Source organism: Portunus trituberculatus, chromosome 46 (genome assembly GCF_017591435.1).
Source record: "Portunus trituberculatus isolate SZX2019 chromosome 46, ASM1759143v1, whole genome shotgun sequence".
NCBI lineage: Eukaryota > Metazoa > Arthropoda > Malacostraca > Decapoda > Portunidae > Portunus > Portunus trituberculatus.
Window position 1 is genome coordinate 10,134,058 of NC_059300.1, and position 23,311 is coordinate 10,157,368.

The following is a 23,311-nucleotide window of genomic DNA, read 5'->3' on the forward strand; positions in this document are numbered from 1 at the left end:
CTGGCCGCTCGTAAGTGAAGGCGCACCTGTGGCATTTAGTGCACTTGAAAGATCATTAGAGCTTGGGTACACACTATGATATCTTACTTCTACTTAAGCGACACAAAAATTTTTCACCACTACCTGCAGTACACTAAGTCTTGCGGCACCTCAATACAAGCCCAAACGTACGTAGAGCCCCAACTATGTTCCTCCTTCCCTCGCTGCCTTTTGTTTTGCTTCATTTTTCATTCAACTTTCTCATCACAGAACTAAACAGAACACAAAACATATTATTTACGTAGAACAAGCCGCGGTGAACCACAAGAGGAGGTTTGTCTTGTTATAACACTCACTGTACCTACGGACGGGCCCACGATATTACCACACACACGTTTGTGGCTGCTTACTTCCTAGAGGTGGGTGAGATGGCACGGTCAACTACTGCTGAATCCCAGTGGTAACATACTCATCTACATCCAACTCTCCAAGGTCAATGGAAATGTTGCCACGTCGGGCTTTTATAAATCTATCTCGTTTCATTTGCGCGTGTGTGTGTGTGTGTGTGTATAATTGATAAATGCTAATAAACTTTTATACATTAATCTTTTTAATTAGTTTTAATATTTATTATTTTTTTAAATATGGTGCAATATTTATTCACAATTGATTAAATTCATTGGTATTAGTGACTGCATCTGTTAGTCATTGACTTGAGACACACAAGAATAGTAGTCAGTACTGCAGCTCTCATTATATTATTCTATCTATATTTAATCAACAATTTTTAGCTATCTTAAGATGTGTGCACAACAATGCACACCCTCTTGCTGAATGTCACTTACAGCTGATCAATAGCACCATTGCATCCACACCATCCTACCTCTAATTTAAGTGGGATTCAAACATGCTAGTTATTCAGTCAGCCAAGCATTAAAGATGGTATGAGCCTTTTTATCAAGATCACTGATAATGAAAATGCTTGCTGCTGTAAAAAAAAATAATAAAATAAAATCAAATCAAATCATAATAATAATAAAAACAATAAACTCAATAAAATATGAACTTTATCTTTTAAATAAGCCAATAACAAATACTACATGTTAACATATTACTCCAGCTCTGCAATTCAGCAATTCTCAGCCATTTTTCACAAGAAAATAAATGTGGAACTCGTGAGCATACATACATACTGTAATGAACAGTTTATTTAAAATTAGCCTCTTGCATATATACATCAGGTACTTCTACAGGGAAGTATTGACATTCAGTTGTGTTACCATCAGCTGCTCACTAACTAGTGACAACACACCTAGCTATTTAATCTCTCTCTCTCTCTCTCTCTCTCTCTCTCTCTCTCTCTCTCTCTCTCTATATATATATATATATATATATATATATATATATATATATATATATATATATATATATATATATATATATATATATATATATATATATATATATATATATATATATATATATATATATATATATATATATATATATATATATATATATATATATATATATATATATATATATATATATATATATATATATATATATACATATATATATATATATATATATATATATATATATATATATATATATATATATATATATATATATATATATATATATATATATATATATATATATATATATATTAACCATTCATTCCATCTTGTGAGGGTACAATCACCATTATACAGATTACACAAATTCCTTACTCCACTTACTCTTACTATGACTAAACCATCACAGAGTTACAGATGTCCAAAGTTCATGTCTGTGTCACACTATCAATAAAAAGTAGTTGAAATAGGAGTGCAGATTTTCTAATGCACTTTTATAATAATAAATACTTTTCATGTTTTTTTCTCCCTAAGCAGTCCTCAGTGGATTAAGGATTGTATAAATACACTACAGACCAGGTAATTTTCTTTTAATAACAGAGTAACTGATGACTCACAGAGCTTTAATACCTCAAACAAGTGTTTGTCTGTTTGAGTCACTAAATGCTGGGATTTTACCGAAATTTAACAATAAGCTTCCACACACCACTCACATATTTCCATGTGTTGTAAAGTTTATCTGGTGACAGCATTGGCTGTACATGTGAGTCAAGACTCAGTAGTCTGTTGTTCCCACATCTGTGGAATGAGTCTCTACATTATGGTACCACCATGTGCAGACATCCTGATGTACCTCACTTTAATACATGTGGTCTGGGCTTAAAACAACTCTATTTTGTGTTGACTTTATAATAAGACGTTTTCGAATAGGCAAATTGTTGTAATGTTAATGGGTTCATCCCATTGAAACGTAAGGTTTTTTAATGTCGTGTTTGAATGGATGTCTTTTATAATCAATAGTAACATACAGTCAGCAAACACTGATTTTGTGTCATGGTGGCACACACTGCTTGGGAAGCACATTTTATTTAAAACCTCCCAGCACCCATGAAAAATAGGCAGGGACAAATAAATTTATTGGTATCTCAAGTGAATCTTTTTCATCCACAACCACAGCAACAATGACCTGTATCAATTTCCAGAGTCAATATTCATTGTCTTTGGTGACAAATAACCAGCATTTTTCTAAGACTGAAATACATTTTGCTTTCTTCATTCCATCATGGATGTAAACATGCTGGGCTTGAATGGCATCCATATAACTAAATTAAAGTTCCAGTACCTAGTATGAAAATTTATCAAGCAAGTAGAGAAAAATTAACTTTTTTTTTAACAGCCACAGTAGTGGTAGTTGTTTATCAATGTAAATTACCTATTTCATTTATTACTACCTTAACTCTTTATTGTGGAATTCACCATGGATTTCATACATATCAAAATTGACTGTTAATGTGTATATAATGAGAAGCATATTGTTCATATCAATAAAACAAATATCAAACTAAAAAAAATCCTGAAAAGTAAAAAATTCTAAGAAAAATTCAGTGCCTGATGTTTAATCTCTCTATAATTTTTCATTGGCTGTAAAAATGCATGTTTAATATTTAAAAACTTCTTTAACCTATCCAATTCACATCATTTTCATGACAATGACCCTCTTGTCAGCAATAATCAATTATCTTCTAAATCTAAAATGCTCAGGCTGTCCATCACTGAAAAAAATATTTCACTTCACCATCTCAATTTGTATCCCTTTCATTTAAAATTCTGGAACTCTCTGTCTTATTAAGTTTTAGAGTTATCCAAGGAAGAGTAACAGGACACCTCCAAACTTAATTCGGCCAACCTAAATATAACCTTTTTTATTCAGTTTTTATAGAAATGACAAATAAGAGGCCCCTTTTTTAAAGTACAAACCAAGTTTTAAGATTATAGTCACCAATACAATAACATAATTTTGAAGGAAAAGTCTCATTTTGAAACTCCTAGTAGTTGCCAACCCAGCGTATGCAGAGTAGCATGGTACAACAGGATGCCCAACATCAAAAGACCTTCCACAGGTGCAGCCATCAAAATGCCTAACTTATAAAATGCCTTACACATTCCATCAGTGATAACAAAAAGGTTGGGTGCCTTCAATACTGTAGCCTTTGGCTTTAGAGAACCTTATACCGGCCCTGTGCCTTGGCAGGTCCAGCACTGGTCCGTAGCTTAACAAGTTCTTCCCGTATCAACCGGATGATCTCAGCTTTGGCTTTGGACACAGCTAATTCAGATGTAGATTCAATAGCCAAGAACAGCTTGCGTTCACCTTCTGGTGGATTCTTGCCCTGAAATAAAAAGAAAAACAATAATGCTTGCATTTTAAAATGAATGTACATATAAAGTTAAAACAGTGATAAAACGCACACGATTTTTATCTGATGGCTTAACACTTAGTATCTGGACACAGTAAGTAGCCAAACTCTTACACTCCAACACACTCTTAATGAACATTTTTCCTTTTTCTGCATGAGAATTATCTCTGAATATCTTGGATATTTTGGTCCTTATCAAATAGTGAGCCTCTTATACTGAAATATTTTCAGTTGTAATTCACAATAACACAAATAATATATGCTACTTACTGCTGGGCAAAATGTTCCTCTGACAGTAATTCCAGCTTCTGAATATTCAGAAATCTGTGCCAGTGCTTCTTTGCTGGTAACTCGCCACCTGAAAGAGAGGTTGCTCTTCACTTGAGGGCCAGGCTTATGTAAATACAGATAACTGCAAGTCTAATTCTTTCTTACATGTTACTCTTTTTTTCTGGAAAGTATCTGGTGTATTGCATTGCATATAAAACATAATTCAAAAGATCAAATCAGATCATCAATCATGTAATATCACATCAACGATAAAAATATACTGTGGAATACCGGTATAATTCATGCTAAGGTTAGCATAGTTTAGAAAATATGGGTATCCAAATAATTTAAAACAAAGACAGGAGAAAATCTTTAATTGGAAGGATCATAAAAAAATAAGATGATGTAACACTTATTGATTATCATTATTTACCTGGCCTGCTGTGGGAAGTCATTAATTTCAAGTTCTTCTTCATACTTATGGTGAGTTTCCTCTGTGGTTTCTTCCTCCTCCTCCTGGTCATCACGTGGCTGATAATTCAGCTTGTTGTTTAATTTCTGAGCCATCTGAAAAACAAAAGGGATAAATTCTAATCAGTATAACCCTTCCACAAAGAGAAATTAAGCATTCCCATATTTATAAGTTTGAAATGTATGACATTAAATTGAGGAGACCTAGAAAGGGACAGAGAATCATTCCTCTTTCCTAAGGTCAAGTAGCTGAAGTTTGGTAGTGTTGTTGGATATACAGAATTAATATTAGATAGATAACACTGACTGTGACACAACTTTGTTGTAAGTCCTAAATTATTTGAAACAGTAAACAAGACCAATCATATTCCAAGTTTAATAAATTATTCTATCATATTAGTTAAAATGTAAAAAATGTGCAAATCAATATACAGTACCTGCTCTGCTACTGTCTTGGCAGATATGGTGGGTTGCATGGCAGCTCCACCTTTAAGGATGAACTCTGCTGCCTGCTGACTGGCACCCTTAGCCTCCTTGCCAATGTTGTGTTGAAGGTTGATGCGTTGTGCCAGTTTGCGTGCTAATTCCAACTTATCAGAAGCAGAGGGGCCACCAAATGGCATGCCAACTAAACCATCAGAGGATGAAGACACCTCTGGTGCCTGAAAGAAAACAAATTACAAATAACTGTCTATCTACATACAGGATTATATAGGATTGTTATCCCCACTAAAATGGGTAGTCAAAGCAAATTATTTACATACATGTTCTCAAATATCCTCTCATAATCTTGCATCTTATCTAAGAGATAAAAAGCCAGATCCTTACCAAACTTCTCTATTGTTGTGAATAATTATGTAACAAATTCACCAAGTTACACTGCAGGACCTAACAACTGAGGTGGTTTACTCCTGCAAAACCATTAAAGACACATCCACTGGTCAAGCTAGGTATTAAAGAAACCTGCTACACATTTAACACTACATTTCCATCCATGCCTAAACAACTGCTTCCCATGCATCCCATTATAACATGCAACCACTTTTCCTTACTCTTGCATCTAGTACTTTTTTATTACTGTCTATATGTTGCATTGGGGTTTTCCTCTTTGTCTTTCACCTCACAAGAGGTCCACTTGTCTTCTTCATTCATAATTTTTCTTCCATCTTGTTTGCAATCCCTAACCATCAAAACAATCCCTGTTTTATTCAATCTGTTGATTTTCTTCCATTAATTCCTCTTTACACTTCCCCACTTGATTGATAAGTGTTACTTCACATAAGCCTCTTAAACATTTACCAAACTACAAGATGTAACATAAGTTTTTGTAAATACTGTTAGAGGCAAAAGTAGAAGTTATTCTACATAGAAAATATTCTATACAAGTATTTTGAAGCTTTGTTTAGTCATGGGGTGATATTCAATGGTGGTGGGGTGACATACAATGGCTGGGCTGGGCAACTGTCTTATGCTGTAGAAACATTCTCAACATACCCCACCTTATTGTAAGTGTGCGTCATTTTCAAGTTTTTTTTTTTTTTTCAAAAATCATGCACTACAATCTAAATGTATTTGCTGTCTTCAACTTGCCATGAAACTTCAAACAGCTGACTTCCCCTCCCCTGCCAGTCAAGCAATGTTTCACACATTAATTACAGCCATGCTAAATTGTGTAATGTTAATCGGTATTCACTTGTCTGCTAATACTAATCGTCTCATCACAGGGTACTACAATACCCCAAACTTGTAAAAACGATGACTAAATAACTCCCAATTTCACCATAAGACAATCCGCATCAACATAATGAGTACTTTTACATTGTACAGCACAACTTTTGACAGAAAAGTTTTTTGAAAATGCCACACACTTACAAACACAGTGTTTCTATGACATTAAACAGCCATCCAGCCCAGTAATTATATATCATCCTGCCATCCTTGAATTTTACCTCATGGCAAAAAAAAAGCCTCAAAATGCATAGGCGTATACTTCCCTGCTTTATACTACATTGCCATTCCTAATGAATTCTTCCATATCCAGCAATATGTGAATCTAAAGTCCTGAACAATTTCTCCAGGTGTTGTGAATTCTGTATTAGCCACCACCACAATATCACAAGCAAACAACAATTAATTTAGCTTCTGCTGTACTACCAGCATTCATGCAACTTTTAATACTTCAGCTGAGCTTTCTCATATTTACCTCTTACACCATCCATACAAATGCTCTTCATGCAACTCTGCTTGAATAGGAAATCAATCATACTACTCCCTACAGGCTATACTTAGAATATGGGTAGTATAATTTCACAATACCAGAATCCTTCAGTAAAGTTACCTGATGATATTACGATTTTAACAATCAGGTAACTAATGGAGAAGACGTATCAAGTTTCATGTTTTTTGTTTTTCATACTGACTTACTCATTATCCCCATCATGTGAACACTCTATTTGCAAGCCCCACTCAGTGCTAGCATCCACACATTCAGTGCTGTTAATCATTATATACTGAAAAGTCCTGGAGTGATGAACAGCAACAGTAACAGTATTCAAAATTGATGGTGTTGGATTGTGCCTATGTGGTTAGACTGCTTGATGGTGTAATGGTGAGGAAAGCCACGCAGAGTAGGAAAGCGTGGTGTTGGACTCACGGGGTAGGCACATGCTGGTGTGGGGAACAGCAACATGGGGTTGATCTGAAGTGGCCATATTAGTGGGTGTAAGGCTGAAAGAACTTGTTGCTGAAGCAGGAGCCCTCCTTCATTGTTTTCCCTTCTAGAGGAGTTAGCCATTCCCTGGGGGAAGAGTAAAAGGTGTGGTGGTGGCAGTACAGGTAATGAGATGAGAGGAGGCCTTAGTGGTACTGAGTCCACAAATTTGTTGCATGTGGCTAGGACACTGCTTATCTATAGACTGAATGTGTGAATGGCTTAACCTTGACAGCGGCAAGATATAGATTGGCAAAACTACTTCCCTGCCATGACCAATCAGAGGTGGTGACTAAAAATGTATTGCAATGTGTAGGAATCAAAAGAGTAACCTGCTGTAGTGATAAGCTTGTGGTAAAAAGGAATATCATAATTCACACCTCCTTAGTGAATGATGAATAGTGAAAAAAAGATGTGAAGCATACCAACCAAGTAATTCACACCTAAACCAACTATATGTTGTGTCTACTAATCAAATTCTTTACATTGCACACATTGAGATGTTCTTTCTGCTGCATGCCTGCCATACTGAAGGTCATGGTCAACCATTAATGAATGCAAATTAATTTTAGTCACTTCCTCTGATTGGTAGTGCTGAGAGATGAACCTTGCCAGTCACAGCCTACCTATATATTGCTGCTACTGATGTTAAACCATATGCACAAACAAGATATCAAAGCTGCTTTCCTTGCCATTTTGCCACTATTTTACAGACCTCAACTCCTCTCCTTGCTGGTACACCTACCATCAGTGCCTTCTACCCTTACTCCAAGGAACAACTACTTCCTGCAGAAAGGGAATAAAAAGAAAACCTAGTTGAGCAGTAAGTTCTTCATGACTTTCCTAACAAGGTCATATTGTCTCATCTTGTACGACTTCCATGATACCACCGTGCCAACCATCCCAAGTACAAGAAAACCCCATAACCTCAGCACCACATCAGTCATAGTAATCTCATGTTTCAAGTCTTTCCCTGAATGTATCAAACATATAACTCAAATATACTGTGTAATCTTTTACATGCTATATCTCTGCCCCTTATCAGACACCAGCAATAAGATATCCTTCCTAAAAACTTTTCCATTGGAAGATCATCTCTAATGAACTTTACTGCATTAAATAAGTTAGTTAAGTTAAATAGAATGAATAAAAATAATAACAATTCAATAATTCAGCATCCACAGAAAAGATAAATAACTTTCAATGCTATTGTATATCTATTCATTGGTCTACTTGTGTATGTGTTCTTTCCTTCAAGATAGTGTTTATAACCAAATTCATTCTTGCACACTCCACTCCTTATACCTCCCTATACTTTCTCTCTTCTCTCTGATTTCATCTGCTACACAACACCAGAACATGTAGCAACAGCACAGCACCACTGCATCATGCTAGATGTGAGGATCAAACACACACACACACACATTTATAAATGCAGTAGCACCACACCACATCACTGCAGATGTGAGAACAAAACACACATTACCACACAGTTGTAAATGTCACACTACTGCATTATACTGGATATTGGGACAAAATACACTCACACATTCCTAAGCCATGCACCCAGAATACTTGTACATAAACATTTTTAATTATTTTCAATGACCTAACTTTTGCAATCCTTGAGTTTAGTGCTATACTTTTTTTAAAAGAGCAAGGAAAATGCTGAAGGTAATATTTGTGCCCAACCTTACAAAACCTATAGAATAATTTCATAACTATTCTGTGGGCTCATTATAAAGCAAAATGATTACCTGAAGTAAATTATCAAAATCTGTAAGTAATATCATTGAAAACTGTTTTGTCCACAAAAGAAGACTAGGAATCAAACATTCCAGTGGTTATGTAGAACCATATTCTGAGACAACTCTGTACTAGATTTCAACTAGGCTCAAAAGGCTTTAGCTTAATGTAACGCAGGTTTTTATAATTTTTTTTTATGGTTCTAGAGACAGAATAATAAGATTTTTACATTATTAGCAAGAGAAACAGTCTTGAGGATCCAGCTTATCTTCTCTATGGCCTTTGAAAATAGTCAGAGTTAAAAAGCAAAGTATTTTGAATACAGGATGCAGTTTCAGTGCTCTTAATGCAAACAAGTACATTTTTATTTTCTTCTTTCATATCTCCTTATTTATATATTTTCTGATCACTTACTGTAACAATCCAAACCTTATAAGATACTTGTGAAGCATTTCTAACCCTACTAAGATTCACATTTCAAATGCGCATGCTTGAGTTTGGGTAGGAACCTTCCCGAGGAAGAGGATCAAGCATGGCGACCCCAATCATATTGGCATGACCTTCCAGGCAACAACAATTAATTAGAGGTTGCCTACTGAACCTCTTATCAGAGGGATCCGGGGGAGACACCAAACTGTACCTATGGTCTTGACATGTTAAACAGTGTGTGACTGCCTGCTGGAGGAAGCTTTGAACCAGTCCAGAAGGATCACTAAACAGTGTAGGGGGTGCCATGGGCTGTGTGGCACAGAGTATTCAGTGTGTGTGTGTGTGTGTGTGTGTGTGTGTGTGTGTGTGTGTGTGTGTGTGTGTGTGTGTGTGTGTGTGTGTGTGTGTGTGTGTGTGTTGGGGGTTCCATCAGCACAGTGTTTCTGTCTTCGTTGTATTTCCAAATACAGGTAAGCCCCGTTTAACGAAGGTTCACACAACGAAATTTCGCTACAACGAAGGTTTCGTTTTACTACCATCTGCTCGTTTAACGAACACCAGACTCGCTTTAACGAAGTTTTATCTAGGTAATTTTTTTCCAAATTTGAAAGCCCCACCGTATCATGCAAGCTGACAAGCTTTTGAATACACCAGGAGCTCCTGGTACTAAGGCCTGCCTCAGGAGAAATCCTGAGACACCTGTAGAATAAAGATCAAGATCAAGCCTCTCGTGGACAACACAGGCACTGCCAATACAAAGGCCTGACTCAGAAGAAATTCTGTGTCACCTGTAGCATCAAGATCAAGATCAAGATCACGTGCACCACTCACTCCCTAGTCAAAACATAACAGCGTCACCAGCAGCTCATCTTCCCTAGTTCAACTTACCACCAAAACGCCCAGGAAGACCAGGAAGTGTCTTACTCTCGAAGTGAAGCTGGGTATTATTCACAGACAAGAGAGAGGCCAGAAAACTAATAACACTGCTTGCCACCATCTTGACTCCATCTACTGTCTAATATTTTCAAGTCAGCAGACTCTATTAAGAAGGCTGGTGAGACTGCATCTTCCTTGAAAGCTAAAAGAACCACCTGAACTCGTGACTCTACAATGGATAAAATGGAAAGCCTTGTGGAAATGTGGTACATAAGTTTTGTATGCGGTACCATGATGTGCACTTTGTTTACATTCCACAGGTTGCTGGTTAGTGTATTTCCCGTTTCACTCTCCCTCCCTTCATAAAGTTAAGATCATCAACATTATAAAGTTACGTACATACATACATTAGTGTACATTATAATGACTTAAATTAAACTACTTAACTTCATAATTTTTACTTTCATTAAACCTTTTACTGTACTATGATGCACTCTCGCTTTGCTTACTCTCACTGGAAGTTCAAATCAGGGGTTAAACTTGTTATAATCGGTTCGCTTAACGAAGTTTCGCTTAACGAAGTGTTTTTTTAGGAATGTAACCCCTTCGTTAAGCAGGTGTTGCCTGTATATGTATTTAGCCTCAGCAAATCTGTTTAGGTCTATTCCCTTGTCCCTGGGTGGGCCCGAGTTAAAACTTCACCAACTGTGACAACGTACTGCCTCTGTGTCTTGCCACTACCACTCATTACCAGCTACCACCTAGTATACGGTTCTAGACCACAACATTACTCTCATCTCAATATGCCACCAGTGCAAAATCATCTGCAAAAAAATCTTTACATTCCACACTCTCAACAATATTCTCCACACTCAAACCTCCCAACATTCATACACAGTCATCCATTGCAGCATCTATACAGACATTAAACAACCATAAGGTCATCATATATTCTTGGTAATGCAGAAAAACACTCACTCTCATTACTCTCCATTCTAACATGCTTTCCTATTTTTCATTCCTTTTAACAACCTACTAAACATGCAATGCCATAACACAAGGATAAAGATGTCCAAGTGTAAGAGAGATGTTAGTAAAAGCTGAGCACTTCAAAAATAAAAATAAAAAGTCTCTTCTCCTATAGTCAACCCTTTGGAGGATGTTCCTTGAGGGAGTAAGGCATTAGAAAGATATAGAATAATAGGTAGATAGCAATGCACAAGCCTTCCCTACCATTTTTGTCACATGCTCTGTCTTAATCCATGAATGCCCAAAACTCATCCTAAGCTTTTAATTTTCTCCTTTCAACAAGCAGTATCTAATTTAACAATCAATCTATTTCTTCTCAAACACAAAATCCAACTTACATTAAGTATTAACTGTATTCACCTACATTCCAATTCTAATAAACCTTTACATTTGTTGTACAGTACCTTGATTTCTTTGACTGTCCTCTTTGTGTTCAACATGCTCTCAATCTGTTGATCAATGTCATGTTCAATGTCTTCATCATCAGAGTCAGCCAAACCAAGAGCAGCCTTCTCAAATTTCTTCTTTTCTGATGCAAAATTAGCTTCAGATTCATCAAATTTAAAACCTTTACCATGGAAACCACCACCAGTTTTAACCTTCTTGCCTTCTCCTTCCAACTTTTGTTTATATTCATCATAAAGTTTCTGTAAAGAAGCAAATACACATGTTACACTCATTCAAACTAAACCATTGGATATATGTATCTCAATACCACCATTAAGTATACTGTTTTCCCTTTCCAAATTGGCTAGACCATGTGAAAAAAAATTGTCTTCAAGTTACAGAATGAGATCTTGAATTTATTATGCAAGTTTGATGATATAATTACCAACTACAATGTTTGAATTGTAGTTGGTTTGTAAAGCAAAATATACATATCTTTAATAAGAACTGTTCAACTTTAAGCAAAACCTGGCTCTCATTCCAAAATTAATAAATAATACCTCAACAACAGGAAGACTTTCCTAATCCCTGAAGTTACCTGTGATCACAAATTAATCACAAAATGAATAAAAATACCTGCAAGTCTGGTGGAATGGGATTATCAGAAATCTCCAAAGCTCGGACAATTTCAGCAGCATAGCGAGGTTGGTCTTGTGTTAGGAAGGTGTAAGCCCAGCCTTTGTTGCCTGCACGACCTGTACGGCCACATCTGGAAAGTAATTAATTCCTAGTGCATCTAGAGCTTAGGTATAAAACATTAGACTATAAGGAATCAAACCAAACAGTGAAATATGACGTACATATTTTTAGAGCTCACCTCTAAGGCCCCCTGTCATCACATCCACAGAACAGTGATACTTTAAAAGCCTCAAAAGCCCATGTCAAAGATGGTGGAAAGGAAAACAGGAGAAGCTGTGCAAGACAGTTTTTATAATGTGTATATGAATGCAATGAGAGAGAGAGAGAGAGAGAGAGAGAGAGAGAGAGAGAGAGAGAGAGAGAGAGAGAGAGAGAGAGAGAGAGAGAGAGAGAGAGAGAGAGAGAGAGAGAGAGAGAGAGAGAGAGAGAGAGAGAGAGAGAGAGAGAGAGAGAGAGAGAGAGAGAGAGAGAGAGAGACTGTTGAGTAGCAAGTAGTATGACGAGCTATCCTATGTAGACTTCCACAGGACTTCTGGTGGCATAAAATGTTAATTCAAGATGACATTAAGAAGGTGAAATATACTTGAAAGAATATAGAGAAAGATGTTCTGTGCTACTTTGAGAGATCTGATTGAAATACAGACTTGGGAATGAGAGCATTATATGAGTGATGATAGCATGTGGATGAAGTTTGTTTAACAATGTTGGAAAAAATATATGAATGACTGAACAGAAAAAAAACTTGACAATTGCAAGTAAATAGTAAGATATTAGTGAACAAGAGAAAAAAAAAAAAAAAAAAAAAGTTATTCTGGGATGACTTAAAATGAAACCTGATAAACAACACATAACTTTGCAATGCTGCAAATTACCACCATATAATAAAGCCTGTCTTCCAAAACATTAGTAATATTATAAAAATGTGGTTAGAACATAAATAATCAGTGTAATCATGTTATGATTCTACAACACATTTTTCTTAACAGCTTACCGATGCACATAGTCCTCATAGTGATTAGGAGCATCAAAGTTAACTACTAAAATCAGCTGCTTCACATCAAGACCTCGAGCCGCTACTGATGTGGCTACCAGTATGGGTACTCGACCAGCCTTAAAGTCCAGGATGGTACTGTCACGGTCTATCTGGTCCACACCTCCATGAAGGACCAATGCCCGGTAAGAATGGCTCAACAGGTCCTAAAAAATAAAACTTCTGACATATTTCATGCCCCTATCAGTTACAGTATCACCCACCCTTAACAAATTCAATCTGATATTGCTATAATTGTTAGTGATAGGAGATACTGTAAACTTGGATAAAGAAAATTACAACATAAAGTGACTCATGTAATTTTACTGGCTGAGGTTAGCATTTGTAATGCAAATTTTCCTGGCATCAATGAGACTGCCAACTTACCATTGCTTATAACTCCAATGACTGTCATCAGTTGCCCTGTGTGTGAGGTATCAAATTAATGAAAGCTATGTCTTTTACTGTTCTAAAAATATTTTAAGAATACAAACTGATGACTGAGAAAGCTATAAAATTAAAGCAAACAATTGCAACCATGATGAATTCCAAATAATTGCTGATGAACCAGTCAAAGACAAAATTTTTTGAATCACTACTGATAAAATGTTAAAATATGTTCCCACAGATGAGATGTGTAGAGTGATGGATTAGGTAGTGTATTTGAGTCTTTCCTAAACAGTCCACAACAATAACTTCAATCTTGGAGGATTTAATACCATGTCCTATATGGTGAACAAAACAGAATGATAATAGTAAGCATCCTTAGAAACTTTTATGACATCACATACTTAAATACGTTATCAGATGAGGGAACAGAACACAGCATAAAACAAAGTTGTAACATGATATAACTCCCAATATAATACTTGGCTTACTAGTGTTGTTTGAATTATAAGGAATAACTTCAATAGAATGAACACCTGTTTATCATTAAAGATTAAAAAGTCAACTGAGATCTCACCCTAAATAGAGAATCTGCATTCTCTTGCTTGTCAACAAATACAAGAGTTTGTCCTCGTTCATAAAACTGGCCAAGTACTTCCAACAGCTTCAGGAACTTTTGGTCTTCATCAAGAATCACCACCTCCTGTGTCACATCCTTGCACACCACTGACCGCCCACCAACCTGCAAAACATACATGCATACACACATCATAGCTACTATCAAACATTAACTACTGAACAAGTTGCCATTAATGTTTGACATCTCAGCTATCCAAATAAAGGATGATAATGTGATTGTATACATTTTGTTTTTTACTTCTTCAGTTCATAAAATTGTAAGAATATCAGTATGATAGTCAACACCAGGTATCTTTCTGTATTCATTAGGATTGTTACAAAAGAACTGAAGACTGCATGAAAGACATTCAAGGAGTCAAGCGAGGAAGGAGGAACAGGGAGGCAAACAAGGATATGTCAATTTCCATGCCTGATGAAGAGCATCAGAAATGGAATGGAAAGGAGCATGTGCCTATAATGACAATATTGGGATGTTAAAAGTTGAAAACTTAAGGAATGTCATGATTCTGTGAAAAATTAACATCAACATGTATACAAAAAGTTTTGATGAATTCTTTATAGCATTTGTTAATATTTCTGGAGATTACTAGCAATTAAAGAGAAATTAGTACATCTTCATAAAAATCACTATAATAGAAAATTACCGTTATCTCGATAGGCTTCGTCAAAATTTTCTTTGCCAGAGCTTCTACCTGTCTTGGAAATGTTGCTGAGAACATCACAGTTTGGCGAGACGGCTGGATGTTGTCAATTATCCTCATAACCTGTGAAAGAATACAATTAGATAAGATACTTACATACTTTTATATATATATATATATATATATATATATATATATATATATATATATATATATATATATATATATATATATATATATATATATATATACATAGCAATATTCTTGTTACAGTACAGCAATTAAAAATATATCACAATACAGCTACCACCAAAACAGTAATGAAGATCCTGAGCAGATGCTCTTGCACCAAGCATACTATTAGTGTCACAATACTCATTACTATTTAATATGACTAAAACAAGCAAATTATAAGAAATACTGGATGTATATGCAGTTTAATATATATGTATATATATATATATATATATATATATATATATATATATATATATATATATATATATATATATATATATATATATATATATATATATATATATATATATATATATATGAATCCACACCTGAGGCTCAAACCCCAAGTCAAACATGCGGTCGGCCTCATCCAGCACCACGTAGGTAACTCTCCGTAGGTTAGTCACTCTTCCTCCATTGGCTGCCAGCATGTCTATCATCCGTCCCGGAGTACACACAATGATCTCTGCACCTCGCTTCAGCTCAGCTATTTGTTCAGATATCCCTGTACCGCCATACACACAGCACACCCTCAAGTTGTTCTTAGCAAACTTCTTGCATTCTTTACCTGTTGGAAAACCATACACATGAATTACATTTACACATTCATCTACTTCACTTTAGAGCAAAGCTGTGTAATTTTTTATAAAAGAAAACAAGGAAAATTTAATTCAGCTTTGAATCAAACTTTTTGTACACAATAGTATGGTATGAATTTCAAGACTTCTATGCAACAGAGGTACACATACATGCACTGATTACTAAATAAATATACAAATACATATAGACAAATATTCTTCAGCAGTCAACAATATTACAACTAATAAACATTCAATGGCATGTCAATGATGTGATTTTTTCTCAAGAAAAGATTTCCTTTATTTATGAAAAAATTGCATGACCTGAATTTACTTTCACAGTATGTCTCTCAATGGCACATCCAATTAAAGCTTACCAATCTGCATGCACAGTTCCCTTGTAGGAGTCATGATAACAGCAATAGGTCCATCTGTGTCTTCCAGGGGTGGCTGGTCCACAACATGCCGGAACATTGGCAGCAGGAAAGCTAAAGTCTTCCCAGAACCAGTCTTAGCAATGCCTATTACATCTCTACCCTTCATGATGGCAGGGACTGCCTGATTTGAGAAGAGACACACCTCATGAAAATATCAAATTACTTAAACATTATATACTATATATATTTCCATGAATATAACTGCTGTATGTGAAATTTTTTCAGCACTTTTCATTCACCTACTTTGGTCTTTCTTTTAAGGTTTACATGTCTGACATTTGATCAAGTTATGTCTTCGATCAATGGCTGTTCTTCCATTCTTTTCCCATGTCCAATTATCATAGAACTTTCTCCTCTGCCCAGCCAACCAACTCTCCTTTAACACCAGCTTCTCACCTGCACTTGGATGGGTGTTGGCTTCTCATAATTGTTCTTTTTGAGAACATCTAATATTCTTTTGCTGACTCCACACTGAGCCCAAGTCTTGATAGGTTTAGGGCATCCTTGACCTTTAATCCTAATTCCCTCCAGCTCAGCTCTGGAAAAAAAAAAGTCTCATATAAATATATATATTTCAGTAGAAAGAAGTGATTTTACATATCATGACAATTATGGAAGTACAGACAGAATATTTTCATTTTCTTACATTGCTTTGCATGTAGACAGACATAACTTTGTTCACTAAAGATAAGTTACCAAGGCCTTTCATGACCACTACAATTCATCAGTTCAGATGCATCACAACTCCACACACCTACCTATAGTTATCCACTTCCTCCTTAGTCATATTGGCAATCTCAGGCACCTCCACATAGAAATCCTTCCTGAATGGTACATACTCAATGACTGTGTGATCCACTTTACCAAGCTCCTGGAAATAAGAAGCAAAACACAAGCTATGATCAGATTAATGGCTAAAAATTCACCTTTAATGTTACACAGTATGTAACTTTCTTAAAGTAGACCTGATTATATTCCAAAATTCAATAAATATATTTCATTTCAATTCAAAGTGAATTGTAATTAGAAAGGAATTTAGGTACAGGGTGGGGCAAATCAAATGCCCGAGTTTTGATAGGCTATTAAAAAAAGTAAAACAATACTTACAGAATTATTTGTTGTTTTATTCGAATCAGTATACAATGCCGTTTGTGTGATAACTTTTTGAAGATGGCATCAGGAAGATGGTGGCCATCTGTAGCGATGCACTGTTGAAGGCGATGTCTGAAGTTTTCAGCTGCTCTTCGGCACATCTCAAGGGGTATTGCAGCGATTTCCTCCAGAATTCGCATCTTCAATTCTTCCAAATTGTGTGGCCGACTTCTGAACACTTTTTCCTTGAGATATCCCCACAGGAAAAAGTCGCAAATGCTCGTCAGGTGAGCGTGGGGGCCACTCGACATCACCCCTCCGAGAGACGAGGCATGCCGGGAATATCTGTCGCAATTTGACCATTGCAACTTGAGCAGTGTGGGCTGTTGCTCCATCTTGTTGGAACCAGATGTCTCCCAGATTTGTTTCCTCACTTAATTCTTCCAATTTCGGTTCAAAAAAGTCTTCCAACATCACAAGATAACGTTGAGAGTTGACGGTGACAGATCTTCCATCCTCCTCAAAGAAATAAGGTCCAATTATCCCAAATTTGGAAACTGTACACCAAACAGTAACTTTAGGGGAGGGAGCGGTGGTCGGCCACACAATTTGGAAGAATTGAAAATGCGAATTCAGGAGGAAATCGCTGCAATACCCATTGAGATGTGCCGAAGAGCAGCCGAAAACTTCAGTCAGACATCGCCTTCAACAGTGCATCACTACAGATGGCCACCATCTTCCTGATGCCATCTTTAAAAAGTGATCACACAAACGGCATTGTATACTGATTCGAATAAACAACAAATAATTCTGTAAGTATTGTTTTACTTTTCCTAATAGCCCCACCCTGTATGTGAATGATAATTCAACAGCGTATTAGATGGTCCTTGGTTGTGTTTGCATGACCTCCCTGTTACAAGATACAAAGCCAAGAAAAGCCACAATAATAACTTGCAGCTCAACCTCACATCCCTTTAGACACTTATATACATATGCACACACAAACATACATACAGTACCTTCTTGCCCTTTGAATTTATGCTAGCCATGGTATCCTTCAGGTCCTCTCCCTCCTCCTCAGAGGAATATTCAAGAGCATCCTGGTTCTGTTCCATCAATTCTCCTTTCTTCTTGGCATTTGCCTTCTTTGCCACACCCATGATGATGACAGGTTTCTTCACAGTCCCAGGGTCTGCTGCTGCAACTACGTAGTACACAAAAACAATGCATAAATTTTTTTTTTTTTTTTTCCTCCCCCCATTTATATCCAAGCCTTCGTGTGCCAGTATTTTATTTTCCAGGTTCATAAGACAGTTTGATTCATACAGTGTCTGCCTCAATGAGAAATTTTTGAGAGATCAGAAGTGAGGCATTCTGTGGCTTCCATGCATGAACTGTTTACTTCCTGAAGGGTTTGTATTATGTAAAGTTCTAGAACAAAAGTGATCATCGGTGTTAGTTATAAACTGAGATTTCATCAAAATGAAAACAAAACAATCTACAATACATACCATTAGTTCCTGATGAAACTTCATGGACAATGGAAAACAAAATTATGTCAAGTATGTATCATTTAGGATAGATGCAAAATATACATATAAAAAGATACAAACATATATTTCATTATAGCATATCTTAAGTAAGACATCAAGTAAATAAAAGAAAATATTCCAAAAATTGAATAATGACGACAACAAATAAATAAATAAATAAATAAATATAAGATATTACTGACCCCAAAAAAGCTCACTTGGCCTCTATGTGCATACAGAATAAAGTACGTTGAATTGACCTTGACGTGCACACAGAATAAAATATAACACCAGAGGACTAACAAGCCACTACATGACTGACACCCCCACAGCACACACCATATTGAGGTGGCCTCTTACCAGTGATTTTTGTGCCCTTCTTCATTCCTCCCCGGATGTCGACACGATTGATCTTGCGAACCTCTTCTTGAATACCCGACATGAATGCATCCAGTGGATCAACTTCATCTTCCTGAAACACAAAATAAAAGCTATTCAAAACATATTTCCAAAATTCTTCAACATACATTTTCCTACATATAAGGGAATATTTTGGGATGCACCTAAGAAAAAGGGAAATTTCACATTTTTTTATATTTTCTTTACATAGCAAACCAATTATAATGAGCAGCACCTCTTCTACATTTCCATTTCCTTCTTTATTTTCACCCTCCTCTTCCTCTTCATCATCCTCAAGGCTCCATGCTTTCAGAGATACTTTTGGAACAGTAGCACCCAAAGTACCCTTCTCAGCCTCCTTTTTTGCCGCCTCTAGCTCCCTTTTCTTCTTTTCTGCTCTCCACTTTTCAATTCGCTCCCGTCTCTTCTGCATTTCAGCTTCAAGACGTTTCTCTGTCTCCTCCTGCAAATCAAACAAGCTTAGCTAATACCATAAAAAAAAAATCAAACAATTGAAATTCTATAAATTCATTACCTGATCTCTTACATATACCTATGATGCTATGTCATATATAACAAAATATAAACAGGAAAGTGAATAAATAATATTTTCATATGATTCTCCTATGACATCAATTAAGAGTGATCTTATATATCCAAAGAAAAAGGTGTTCCACAACTTGCTGCTCATAAATGGCATTGCATGACCAAAATACAAAGGCATTTCATGCTTCAATAAAAAGGACAGAGAAAACAATAAAATGATGCAACCACATTCTAGTTAAACTTTAAAATTTTGTAATAAAGAAAATATATAAGTTTGAAATTGAAAAGCAGCCAGATTAACAATACAGTATCTAAATATACACATAAGTGAATATGTATTATGGTTTTAGCTTTCATGCAACAATCACTGCTTATGTGCAGCAAAAATGTATTTATCATTAGTTACAAATAACCTATTGGAATTTCTTTACAAGAATTTTTTTCAAAAGAGTAGCAACTGATCACATCAAATTTTCAATCTTCTAGATCTGTTAGATGTAGCAATCCTGAATTGAAAGTTTCTTAGGAATCTTCATTCATTTATCAGATTCAAGTTCTAGCAAAGGCTATTTCTTACAATTTAAAATTCTAAGTACAGGATCTTATCAATTACCAAAAACTTTAAAACAACTCATTAACCCCTTCAATACGGTGACGCCTATGTGGGCGTCATGAAGCCCCAGTAGCAAATACGGTGACGCCTACGTAGACGTCATATTTCTTTTCTGAGCTTTCTTCAGTTCAGTTGTCCCGTATAGTGTGTTGGATACCAACTACACACGCCGTATGCTGTCCTTGAAATCCTAGTGCTCCTCTCACCATCCTTGTCTCCACCAATCACTAAAGATAAGCTACATGCGTCCCGCCTTGTGTCTAAAATTCCCCAATGGCATAGACTGTTCCCATCTCTCTCTCTCTCTCTCTCTCTCTCCCATCTCCCTCCTCCCTCCCATCTCCCTCTCGAAGATAAGTTACATGCGTCCCGCCTTGTAACATTCGTGAAACACACACACACACACACACACACACACACACACACACACACACACACACATACAAAAACAACAAATTTTCTAATCTCTCTCTCTCTCTCTCTCTCCTCCCTTCGTTTCCTCTCCTTCCCTCCCTCCCCTCTTCCTCTCGAAGATAAGCTACATGCGTCCCGCTTGTGTCTAAAATATTAGCAAATGTCACTCTCTCTCTCTCTCTCTTTTCTCCGAAGAGAGAAGCGTCCACTTTCCTCTTCGAAGGCCATATAGTGGCTAAAAAATAGCAGCATAATACACAAAGACGACAAGTATGACAAACTTGCACGAGTTTCCAGCTCGGCACTACCACCCGTATATCATACAGGCGGATTTTTTTAACATCCGGCGCGAAGGGGTTAAGCTATTTAAATATTTCTTTTTGTTGCATGAAGAGTGATGATGTGCATACATCATAAACCCTTAATTTGATACTGCATCATATTCACAGAATATTCACTTGTACAGCTATATGGGAAAATTTTATCAAGACATGATATTTATGTTTGCATTGTGTTTTTAAGTTCTGTACATATAAATTTTAGGTTTGTACAACAAATCCACCTTTGTTCAGCTTCCCAAACATCTGTAACCAAACATCCAATAAAGAAAGAGAGGAACATGCAAAAGATAACAACTACTGTATCTTCTCTACAGGTGAAAGCTTTTCCCTGCTCTGGACCTGTCATGAATGTCCAGGCAGGTGAGGTTACAGTGTGGAGATAGAAAAGTAACCTTATCTACTTTTGATGGATCAAAATCCAGAGGCACTTCCTCTTCTTCCTTGGGCTCTACAGGCACTGGTTCTTGGGGCTTTGGAGGGTCAACAAGGAGCTTGATCTTGGGAGGTGAATGAGTGCGGCTCCTCTTATTCCTCTTCCTATCCCTTTCCCTGGATCTGCTTCTGCTCCTCTTCCTGTCCCTGTCCCTGTCCCTGTCCCTGTCCCTGGACCTGCTCCTACTCCTCTTTCTGTCCCTGTCCCGATCTCTGTCCCGGGACCTTGACCTAGACCGCCTGTCCCGAGACCTTGATCTCCTTCGGTCTCTACTGCGTGATCTGTGGCGGTCACGGTCACGGTCACGGTCTCTCGATCGGGACCGTCGTGACCTGCCTCGATCACGATCTCTGTCTCTGCAACGTAACAATTACCCCATTATACATAAACATGATATTTACAAATCCAATTGTCTGAAGCTGAAGACTATATTAACATTACAACATGATCTTTCCAAGTTACCATTAACCTATATATATATATATATATATATATATATATATATATATATATATATATATATATATATATATACATATATATACCAAACACAAAAATTTATTCTCCATTTAAGAAAATATACTAGTCATATACTTTTCTCCTCTACATCTCTTCACTACATCAAACACACTAGATACACATGCAAACAGCTCTCACCTGGAGCGTCGCCGGTCGGGGCTCCTGGAGCGGGACCGGGACCGCCTGCGTCTGAAAATTTAGATATTCATTTTCACTATTGTATGATATGTATACAGAGGGTTTTGTGAAGATTTGGAAGAAACTAAATGAGAATCAAGGCCCCAGAGTTATTCTGAATCTTTATTCTGTACCTCTAATATTTGATACACCATTGATTTTATCAAATATTTCTTTAAAATGAAGGTGGAACTTAGGTGAGGAATCAACTAATATACCCAAATCTTTGATAGAGGCCTTACTATATAATTATAAAACTTGTATCCTCATGTGAATTATTACAATTTTCACAACAATCTCAAGGTATCTATGTTTATTATAACCTATCACAGCAAGTATGCTACTGATTCAGCCAAGATCAAATTTTTGTTAATCAATATCAAATTTCACGATTGGCCCCACGAAGAACTGTGAAGCCTTAGACTGGGTATCTTGATATCTTTAAAACCAAAGTGGCATTTTAGGAAGAAAAAAAAAACATAAATCAGAGTAAATTGTCATCGACCATTAGACTTGTACATCACTCTTCACGTCAAACACTAAACAGGTGAAGTGAGTGAACCTGGAGGTGCTCCAGACCCACTCAAGTAGTGGGTGAGGACGCTCATTTCTCTCCGTGATTTTATCTGAGCAATATATGTCCATACACTGTCCCCAGATACTTACCTGCTGTCCCGCGTCATGGTGCAGCTAGGTTTCGCCTCCCCGCCTGTGTGGTGCCGATGTGATGAGAAATACGCCCGCTGATGCCACCGCCGTGGTCACCGCTACCGCATCTCACGCCTGTAGTGGTGAGGAAAAGCTAACCAAGATGTGCGGTGCTATTTTTTCATTAATAGTGTACCCTAATATTACATTCTATCTTATATTTAAAGTAGCAAGTTTTTATTCAATGAAAATATCTCAAATTCAATAGGATGAA

The 23,311-nt window shown here is 36.5% G+C and overlaps 2 protein-coding genes and 1 long non-coding RNA gene across 9 annotated transcripts in view; 1 reads left to right on the forward strand and 2 right to left on the reverse strand.

Annotated features, from left to right (window-relative positions):
- Positions 1-493, reverse strand: part of LOC123520263 (allantoinase-like) — a 13,302-nt gene extending 12,809 nt beyond the window's left edge. The window contains exon 1 of one of the 5 annotated variants that reach the window (XM_045282400.1): positions 390-493. The gene's annotated coding sequence lies outside the window, so the exon portion shown is untranslated. Of the gene's footprint in view, positions 1-87; positions 145-280 lie in introns of those variants that run through there. The other 4 variants (XM_045282401.1, XM_045282402.1, XM_045282403.1 and 1 more) reach the window with 4 other exon arrangements.
- The window catches only part of LOC123520265, a 14,685-nt gene extending 1,190 nt beyond the window's left edge, over positions 1-13,495 (forward strand). The window contains exons 2-3 of the long non-coding RNA XR_006679214.1: positions 7,922-8,031; positions 13,361-13,495. This is a non-coding gene — a long non-coding RNA (uncharacterized LOC123520265). The remainder of the gene's footprint in view (positions 1-7,921; positions 8,032-13,360) is intronic.
- LOC123520262 (probable ATP-dependent RNA helicase DDX46) lies at positions 1,916-23,178 on the reverse strand. Of its 3 annotated transcripts, none has more exons than XM_045282396.1 (21): positions 23,056-23,178; positions 22,351-22,401; positions 21,662-22,049; positions 19,582-19,809; positions 19,308-19,419; positions 18,927-18,944; positions 18,435-18,619; positions 17,082-17,194; positions 16,720-16,861; positions 16,264-16,444; positions 15,638-15,876; positions 15,075-15,194; positions 14,369-14,533; positions 13,366-13,571; positions 12,312-12,444; positions 11,693-11,935; positions 7,152-7,295; positions 4,936-5,160; positions 4,461-4,594; positions 4,028-4,115; positions 1,916-3,730 (listed from the first exon to the last, which is right to left on the reverse strand). In XM_045282396.1, the coding sequence occupies exons 1-21, from the start codon at positions 23,070-23,072 to the stop codon at positions 3,557-3,559; spliced, it is 3,306 nt and encodes a 1,101-aa protein (XP_045138331.1). In that variant the 5' UTR covers positions 23,073-23,178; the 3' UTR covers positions 1,916-3,556. The 3 variants fall into 3 exon arrangements, with proteins under 3 accessions (XP_045138331.1, XP_045138330.1, XP_045138332.1); XM_045282395.1 differs by having other exon boundaries at positions 21,653-22,049; XM_045282397.1 differs by lacking the exon at positions 7,152-7,295 and having other exon boundaries at positions 21,653-22,049.
- Between the last annotated feature and the right edge of the window lie 133 nt (positions 23,179-23,311).

Bases quoted from the DNA above. Each gene is read 5' to 3' on its own strand.
- LOC123520262 (XM_045282395.1), bottom strand. The intron at 5,161-7,151 runs GTGAGTCCAACA...GTTTTCTTTCAG, and splicing joins CACCAGCATGTGCCTACCCC to GCACCAGAGGTGTCTTCATC. The intron at 3,731-4,027 runs GTAAGTAGCATA...TTTTTATTTCAG, and splicing joins GAGGAACATTTTGCCCAGCA to GGCAAGAATCCACCAGAAGG.